This window comes from Trichomonascus vanleenenianus (genome assembly GCF_965637985.1).
Source record: "Trichomonascus vanleenenianus strain CLIB 3782 genome assembly, contig: TRVA0_017S, whole genome shotgun sequence".
NCBI lineage: Eukaryota > Fungi > Ascomycota > Dipodascomycetes > Dipodascales > Trichomonascaceae > Blastobotrys > Blastobotrys vanleenenianus.
In genome coordinates this window covers 271,286-279,936 of record NW_027481870.1, presented here as the reverse complement: position 1 = coordinate 279,936, position 8,651 = coordinate 271,286, and the positions used below count along the sequence as shown (strand labels likewise).

At 48.1% G+C, this 8,651-nt stretch overlaps 3 protein-coding genes and 1 pseudogene across 4 annotated transcripts; 1 reads left to right on the top strand and 3 right to left on the bottom strand.

Annotated features, from left to right (window-relative positions):
* On the bottom strand, nucleotides 1–400 carry TRVA0_017S02740 (annotated as a pseudogene). Its single transcript has one exon. A coding segment is annotated over exon 1 (400 nt).
* Nucleotides 401–1,220: 820 nt separating this feature from the next.
* Nucleotides 1,221–2,789, top strand: TRVA0_017S02718 (uncharacterized protein; the record flags this gene model as incomplete). Its single annotated transcript, XM_076684688.1, has 1 exon — nucleotides 1,221–2,789. One exon carries the CDS (start codon nucleotides 1,221–1,223, stop codon nucleotides 2,787–2,789), a length of 1,569 nt encoding a protein of 522 aa, XP_076541198.1.
* A 706-nt stretch (nucleotides 2,790–3,495) lies between these two features.
* Nucleotides 3,496–4,314, bottom strand: PDE1 (3',5'-cyclic-nucleotide phosphodiesterase PDE1; the record flags this gene model as incomplete). Its single annotated transcript, XM_076684687.1, has 1 exon — nucleotides 3,496–4,314. The coding sequence occupies one exon, from the start codon at nucleotides 4,312–4,314 to the stop codon at nucleotides 3,496–3,498; it is 819 nt and encodes a 272-aa protein (XP_076541197.1).
* A 2,230-nt stretch (nucleotides 4,315–6,544) lies between these two features.
* PRE4 (proteasome core particle subunit beta 7) lies at nucleotides 6,545–7,388 on the bottom strand (the record flags this gene model as incomplete). The annotated part of the gene is made up of 2 exons (XM_076684686.1): nucleotides 6,545–7,146; nucleotides 7,196–7,388. 2 exons carry the CDS (start codon nucleotides 7,386–7,388, stop codon nucleotides 6,545–6,547), a joined length of 795 nt encoding a protein of 264 aa, XP_076541196.1.
* Between the last annotated feature and the right edge of the window lie 1,263 nt (nucleotides 7,389–8,651).

Below are 8,651 nucleotides of genomic sequence, written 5' to 3'. Positions count from 1 at the left end.
CCAGGACAAGGATGGTCATGACAACGTGCTCAGCAACAGACTGGACGTTGGAGCCAGTGACCTCCAGGACGGCAATGCCTCGCTCGTTGGCGGCATTGAGGTCGACGTGGTCGGAACCAACACCGGCAGTGACACAGATCTTGAGCTTCTTGGCCTTGGCGATTCGCTCTCGGGTGATGTAACCGGGGTGGAATGGAGTGGTGATGACAACCTCGGCGTCGACAATGTGCTTGTCCAGCTCAGAGTCCTCGCCGTCCTTGTCGGAAGTGGTGACCAGCTCGTGGCCCTGGGATTCGATCCACTCTCGAATGCCGAGCTCGTTCTCGATGCATCCGAGGAGCTTCTCCTCATCCTTGGCGTGCTGGCCGGCGGAGTACAAAACAAGAAGGACCTTTCCCATTGTAATAGATTAGTTGATTGCTGAGAGGTTAGTAGTGGTTGTCTGAAGAGGTAGACTGATGATATGAAAAGAATTCGATTAACGAGGAAATTCTACATGTTTAAATAGTCTTTCATTCACTATTTGCTGACCGAGGGAAAAGGGAGCCGTTAGCCATATTGGTAATGGTGAGCCGCACAGGATCCTTCCGTTCGAAAGCGGAGCGTTGAGCCGCACAGGGTCCCTTCCGATCCCCGCGGAGCGTTGAGCCGCACGGGATCTTTCCGATCACCGTGCGGAGCGTTGAGCCGCTCTGGGTTCTTCCGAGCACCGCGGAGGTTGAGCTTTTGCCCACCTGCGTCTTCAGTAGTTCGCGATCCACACAAAAACGAAGGTGGGCCTGCGTTAGGTTGAGCCATTAGTAGATCGTTGGATTGATTCGCTTATTGAGGTAGAGGTAAGAGAGTGGTGAGTAGTGAGTACCGGTAGTGACTACTCCCATAAATATCAATAGTACTGTACATGTAGTTCGTTGAATTGACCCAGGCCCGGGCTCCCCCTATTGAAATAGTGAGTAGCTTTAGATCCCTCCACAAAAGCGCTACCCTGTGGCGACACTCTCTAAGAATACCTGGGGTGGCCCTATCATAAAAGTTCTCTGAATTTAGTAGAGGTAAACAGTGGATTATAGTCAAGATCATTAGTGTTATCAACCCTAAGAGTTTAGCAGTAGTAATGGTGATAGTTTACTTCAAAAGCTTAATTGTTAAAGATGCAATAAATAATCGTTTAAAGATTGTCAACATTAGTTTAAAGATTGTCGAAGATTGAAGTTAACGGAATGGTCTATGCAAGCCTGTGGTACTTGCCGGATGAGCTGCTCTCAATAGTTGCAGACTACAGTAGTCCCCGAGATGCGTATAGCCTACACCATACTTGTCAACGATTCCGTAAAGTGCTTGGTAAGAGGATGTGGGGACACTTGGCGTTAGACCTGAGGATCCCTCCAGGTACCAATTTCACCAAATTTGTTGACCCTGGAGAGGGATTTCAGGTTTCCACAACCACGGCGGCGGCCTTCGGCAATGAATTAGTCGCGAGCAACCTCAATGGTATGCTGAATCATATCCACGATGTCGAGATCATCGATGATCTCCCCGGCTTCTCCATGAAATACCACTTTCGGAAATGTTGGCGAACTTGGCGTACCAGAAAGTCGTTTGCTAGAGTGAACCAAGCCCGAGTCCTCACCTTCTTAATACTGGAGCTGTTCTTGCTCCCTGCCCGGCTGCCTAACCTTGAGAGTGTCCGAATAAACCGCCTTATCACAATGCACAGTGAGGCTGACGAAACCGTGCTCAATCACTCTCTTCGTCTCCGGGAAGAAGCTGCTCCGGACAAAGTGCAGATAAGAATCAGTGTCTGGACGGCGGGCGACTCCCCTTTCTGGTTTACTACGGAAGACAAGTTTCTGTGGGACCACATTGAGACGCTTTGCTGTCACGAAGGGTCTTTGAGAAGGGAGTCTAGGCCCGAAATATTCAGACAGCAGCCGCCGCGCTCTGTTCTTGCGTTTTCTGTGACCTCTTTATCGCCATTTACAGCCAGTACGCTCAAGGGCCTTTTAGAAGGCTTTCCTGGTCTGCGCATTTTGGCGCTGAGGTTTACTAGCTTTCCGGACGCACGATCGGTCAATTGGCTGCCCGCGACCGTCAACTACCTGCTAATGCAGGATATGTCGCAAGAGGAACCTACGAAATGTGATAAGATTGTCAATAACTATTCGGTGCGGCATCTGACGGTGAATTCGCGGTTTTCAACAGCGCTGATGGCGATGAGATTTAACAGTCTCGAAGTACTGGAGATCAATGCGCAGCTGACTAGTACAGTGACGCTGTTGCCTTTTATTGATAGTCACGCCCTTCGTGAGCTCCATGTGACTTCGGATATTCGCTCGCTCTGCTACGCATTGCCGAGGGCAATTTACGGAAATATCCGGTTTTTAAAAATTGATATTTCCAAGACGGTAAAACCATTCAGCATGACCATGCTGGATCACTTTATCAGTCTAGAGTGTGCCGATATCGAAGTGCTTAACCACAAAATGCCGGGAAATTTCGAGTTCGTCATGCGAAACGCCACTACGTTTCTGGCCTGTTGCCCTTGTATACGGGTAATCCGCTTTCAGGCAGTGGCAATTGGCATGCTATCCGAAGACGAACTGTTTGATATGAATTTACTAATGGCTAGAAGTTCGTACTATTGCTTTACTCTTTACGCTGAATCTTTTCTGAGTATTTGTGAGAGGAGGACGACCAGTTGTAAGACTGAACAGGGTCGCGCCATGGTACAAGCCGCTCGCGTTTCCCTGCCGATTGAACGGCGAATGGCAGCGAATTATTCCCGATAAATTTCCTTCTTTCTAATCATATCAATATTATACTCATACAATTCGGTAGACATTACATACTTCTCATATATTACCCTGAGACGGAATTGAAACTTGCAACTAGTGCTTCGCATCTATTGCTGAAAGCTAACCAACTGCTATTTTGTGCACACTATAATAACCGTGGTTCAAGTCGAATTGTATCCTGGACGGAGGGGCTACTTCTAGTATTCCGTCATTTCCAGTCTGGTATCTTTAGTAAATTCGTGTGATCAATTGAATAACTGAGAGCATTTTATGGGACATTTTAATACTGGTAGTACATTAGTGCTACCAGCTCCCCCTTTACACCAGCAAGATCTCCGCGAAGCGGAGCTAAGGGGGTTTGGGGGCTGGCCCCCAAGTCATGTTTACGCCTCAACTTTATGGGGGCACAAGTTGCCGTTTCGGGGAGCAATCGTAGGCACCAATTGACTGTCTTCCTTTATGCCAGCAAGATCTCCGCGAAGCGGAGCCCAGGGGGTTTGGGGGCTGGCCCCCAAGTCAGTTGAAGCCTCTAGTTACTGGGGAGAACAAACCCCCTAAGGGCTCCGCTTCGCGGAGAGATTGTAGCTGTTTAACATAATTAGAACATAAATTATAGTGGATTAGAGATATTAACAAGGGGTTATGGGGCTAAAAAATGAAGACTCTGGCGCCAGAGCGTCTATTAAGGAGGTAAAAAGAATTAAAGATAAAAACACATGCCAGCCCGAGCAATGGTAAAGTCGCACTGCAAGCCACTTTTCCCAGCTTGCTGGATAAGCTCCGAATAAATACGTTGCTGCAACTGATGGCCGCCTCTATAGTAGTCCTTGATATGGGTCACCACGACACTAAGCCCTTCCAATTTCGAAGACGTCATCAGCGCCAGGGTATTGAGCTCCTCAACAAGGTGCTCGGGAGTCAAGTGGCCATACAACGGCAGCCCGTGGCTCGAAGGATACGAGCACTCGATAACCACGCCGCACAGCTTGCGGCTCATGTATAACCGAGCGGCCTCGGCCCACACCGTGGCATTGGACGGTACCGCGGCAACGGAGTCGGCCTCGACATCACCCCATACAACAATGGCAGCGCCACTGGCCACGCTACGCACGAAAAAGGCCGTAGACTGCAGCACGCCATGCGAAACGGGGTACGCGGCAATCTCGAGGTCCGTCGCCAGCCCGGGCACATACGTGACCGCGGGCAGCCGCACGAGCTCCACGAGCCCGGCGGCAAAAGGACCCTCCGTAGTGAGGTTGGGCCACACAATGCCGTTGAAAACGTGAGTCCTTATATCGTCGAGCGTGGTCGCCAGCCCCGCTAGCCGCTTGGGGTTATCGGCGCGGAATGCCGCCGAGTTGAGCACTACGCCGTTGATGTGGTCCAGGTGCGAGTGGGTGACACATACGGTGCCAATGAGCTCGTCGATAATCTTCCACGCGGCTGTCTCTGGCGACAGGTCGCTGTGCAAGTAGTCTGGGAACGCTGCTCGCCCATCATCGGTGCGCAGAACGTCCATGAGGCCGCTGGCCAGCGTTCCTGCGTCCAGTGCGACCAGGCAGTCCGGGCCCCAGTCGCCTCGGGCGGACCTCACCAGGTAGGCGCTGGTGTGCCGGTCGGTGGGGCCTCCAGAGCTGCCGAGAACGACAAATTGGAACGCAGAAGCCCCTTCTCGAATTCCTGAAGTCGCCACGGTCGAAGAATTGCCCCCTTAGTCCAAGAGCCCCAGCTTGTCCACAAGGTCGAGTCGTTGGAGAAGGGTGGGGTTGTTAGTCTGGACGGTTAGACTGAGATAAGAGGAGGGAGAGGAAGGAGGGGGGAGGGAGCAAAGTAAAACTTGGTGGGGTGGGGGAAAGACAGAAAACCAAAAAAGTGGGTGCCCGGTGGGCTTTTAATGGGGCATGGACAAAGACATTCGAGCCCCTAAACTAATCCTGGGTCAGTTCAATTCATCCAGAGGGAGGAGCTCTTCTCCTCTCGATTTCTCGAGGCGGATGCGGTTGACGTACGTCAGCGCATGATAAAGACGCAATGTCGCCTTGTCCAGTTATCGAGTTGTCATGGCAACGCAGGTGTCTTTCACATGATCTGGACGGAGCCGCCGCAGGACATGCGGCATTCGTTAACGGGGGCTTCTATTAGCGACAATTGTTGCACTGTATTTTTTTTCCCTATTATATCTTTAGAAAGCTTATAGTCAAATGAATCTGTAGAAAAGCTCGTAGCAGAAGTTGCAGAACTTTGATCGGCGCATGTGGCTTTTTCGATAGTCCTTTCGCATGACTTGGCAGCACGCCTTTTTACGTCGACCGCTTTCCTTTGCCTCTTGCGTACCCAGCGTTGACCGTGAGCGACTTAAACGAACCACACATACAGTAGTTAGACAATAATATTTTTCACTTTTTTGGTTGTTTCAGCACACGGTAGAAAATACGATAAATAAGAGTACATAGTTTAGTTGAAATGTGTTTATGCTGGTACCGGTGTCGGTATCAATGCATGGGTAATTCGTCCAGCAATCATGATGGTACGGAATATTTTTTTTCTTCAATCTGCATGGAACCTTCCACTAAGGCGTCTTTTTTTAATTGCGAGATTAACAAGTTCTGCATTGCATTACAGGGGGCGGGGTTTATGCACTCCCTAACCTCTTCTGCCTCAACCATACGAGATATACCTAGCTGCAGTAGTGCCGTGATGGTCCATGATACTATGGAACTCGGGCGCTGACTTGACATTGACAGATACCGTGGTAAATAGACCGATAGTATACGTACATAAAAACGGTCAATTGGCCTAATTGACTTTACCAGCCATGTTATTTACGGTATATCACGTTGAGCATATATGATCTTCAAAGGCTTAATAGCAATACGGTAGTTAATTTGACCCCTGAAACGTAAATTACCTTGACACGGGGTACTCGATTAGCATATAGGTTAATATTCAAAACATATAACTGACACCGCATGCACTGAGGGTCATAGAGAAGGTCCATGGAAGATTTGTACACATTTGGAACTGCTGCGGTGCTATTACCGGTATTCTCAATTGTGCAATATACCGTAGCTATAGAGACACTTAATTTAAGCTACAATCATTGCCAAAGTGCTTATATCCACCGTGGTGTTACCTGGTATACTTTTTATACTACGGTATCTTTCAGAGCGTTTCTCAGCATTGCAGGTAACGGAGGGTTTAATCATTTCAACCGCGACCAGTACCCGGAAATTTTTTTTCCAGCTCAATCAACTACCTCACCCAATTCTTCAACAGAACTATAACCATGCATTTTATCTCTCACGCTAATTGAAATGAAAATACAGCAGAATTATAGACCTTCTCCTTCGCCCTAGGCAACGGACTTTAATCAACCACTTACTATTATTACCGGTATTATACAGCAGAATTATGGTTCAACAATTGCCCAACTTCTTCGGTGTACCACAGTACATGATATACATGTACAGGAGTCTTAGGACGGTACATGTATCCCAGTCCAATTAGTATTTCATTTCGAAATTGATACTTGTTAATTGAGTCTTTACCCCCTACTATTATCTGGTAGTTATCTTCCAGGTAGCTAGAGATACTTCCCTTTACACTGACACGGCCCATACGACTTTTTAAATTAGGTAAAATAGTCATTATACCATTAATATCTGAATAACCAGTATTATTTGGCACGTATAACTATGCTCTCAAAAAAGTCAATCACATCACATAGCATTAGTGTATAGAATATAAAATTATACCGTCTGGGTACCGTAGCCAGTGATATCTTGAGCGAATCGCCAGCTCATGTTCTCACATCGAACGTCTCGTTCAATCTTAACTTCACCCTCCTTGACCGTAGCCACCATGTACTTATCAAGACTTCGCGCGTCTCTGTAGAACAGCACCTTCATGCACTTGTCAATGAGTTTTCTAGCATCTTCCTCCGACAGCTTGGCAGAGTCCTCTTCCCGCTCAACAACCTGTCGTAGCAGGGGAATAGCCAAGTGCGCACCAAATCCAGTGGCCAGCGCGGGCGAGGAATACGTCACACCAAGCAAATCTACGTAATTGAGCACTGGCTTGCCGTCCTCTACGCCCGCGACGAGCAATGCATTCCACAGCGGATCGAGCTGCGACCGTCGGTGGTACATAACCCGCGACATATACTGGAAAACGTGCTTTGCTCGCAGAGAATGCCCATCGTCATCGTAGTTCTCCTGAATCTCAAGCTCTTCAAGCATCCGCTGGATGTACTGGAGATCGCTAATGTCGCCACTGATGCCGACAATGGTTTCTTTGCCAACCTCGAAGATTCGCTCCTGGTTGTCAAATCGCGCCAGCGAGCCGTAGGACGCTACTCAATGTTAGCATCCATCCAATTCCCCCCTAATATTAATACTTACCCAAAGTATCAGCCGCCATAATGACACCCTTGTCGAACTTGACGGCGATTACGCTCGTACCAGTGACAATTGGCGATTGGGTATGCTGAGTTGGATCACCATTGCTGTAGTTTGACGCCTGGTGAATCCGCATGTCGTATTTCCCGTAAACGTCGTCCCGAGGACGACCCCATTTAACCTGATGATGCTCCATTGCTGTATTGTTCACGTTCGATGGCAAATAATAGCGCGGTCGCCTCTGGTGATGACGGGTGGTCGGTGGCTGTTGGGACCTTTCGCGCGGGCCACCCACCACCAAAAATAATATTGATCTAAATAGCATTAAAGCGTTGTTATTTAATGATCTAGATCTAGCTAGATCAAGCTAGCTACCTAATTAATTAGCTGATTGGTACCAGTAGCTAGCGAGAACCGGTATATCATGGTTGAAACAGCTGCGATGCAGCGATAAGCTATTCAGCTACGTCCAAAACGATTTCAAAGGAGTAACGTAAATGACGTAGTTATTGGGATTGATACTTAATGCCTGGTCTGCCCACCAGCTGGTCCCTTCGGCATTTGATCTGGGACGAATGGAAAGGCGCAGAAACTCAATTGAGCAGCAAGGGAGCTCAGAGAGGGCGCCTTCTGTACCCCCCTTCGGGATCTGCCATGTTTGAGAAGGTTATTGTATATTAGAGTCTCGCCTTGCCTGGTAAGGCGGGTTTGGAAGGTACATCCAAGATGAAGACTGGTGAGACCATTACCGCCTCCATCCACTCGGAGAATGGCTGATATGGCATTTTGACAATGTGGAAAATTCTTCTACGAGAATCAATGGTGTCAATTATAGCAAGGGGCGTGCTTCTTCCAACTGGTGGGTCCACTTTATGATTTCGTCGGTGTTTTGATCTATATTGTTTGCCCACTCAATCTCATTCATTGGTGAGATCGCAGTCAGACTGGTTCAAACTCTGTTTTCAACCCTCAACCTGGCTAGATCTATATTATATGTATTCTCGAGTGGGCTACGATTACCGGAGATTGCGACATGGTACTTGTGTGACTGCTTAATTCGCTTCAAGAATGCAGAAGTCGGACGAGTTCCTTTTATCCGACACTTTATACGAGTAGAAATGTATCCGTGGAGGAACGGACCGTACTAGCTCGGACAGTACCGAAGAGCGGAGAACAAGAGGCTTTTCGACCAGTGCCAGACAAATGGTGGAAGCATGTTTAATAAATGATGAACAAAGCAGCCTCTTGCGCTTATCTCAAATGCGTGAATGCTCCACTTGACTTGAGTGCATCTGGGTGTGTGACATTTGAATACTGGCATGGTAATTGAAAGAGGTCGATTCGGTATAAGAACAGGCGGAAACTCCCCAATCACCTTACCTCTCTAATTGTCAATTGTTCAATTATTATTTGCCTGGATCGCAGATTTACCTATTTGGAATATTTTATTACATCTTTG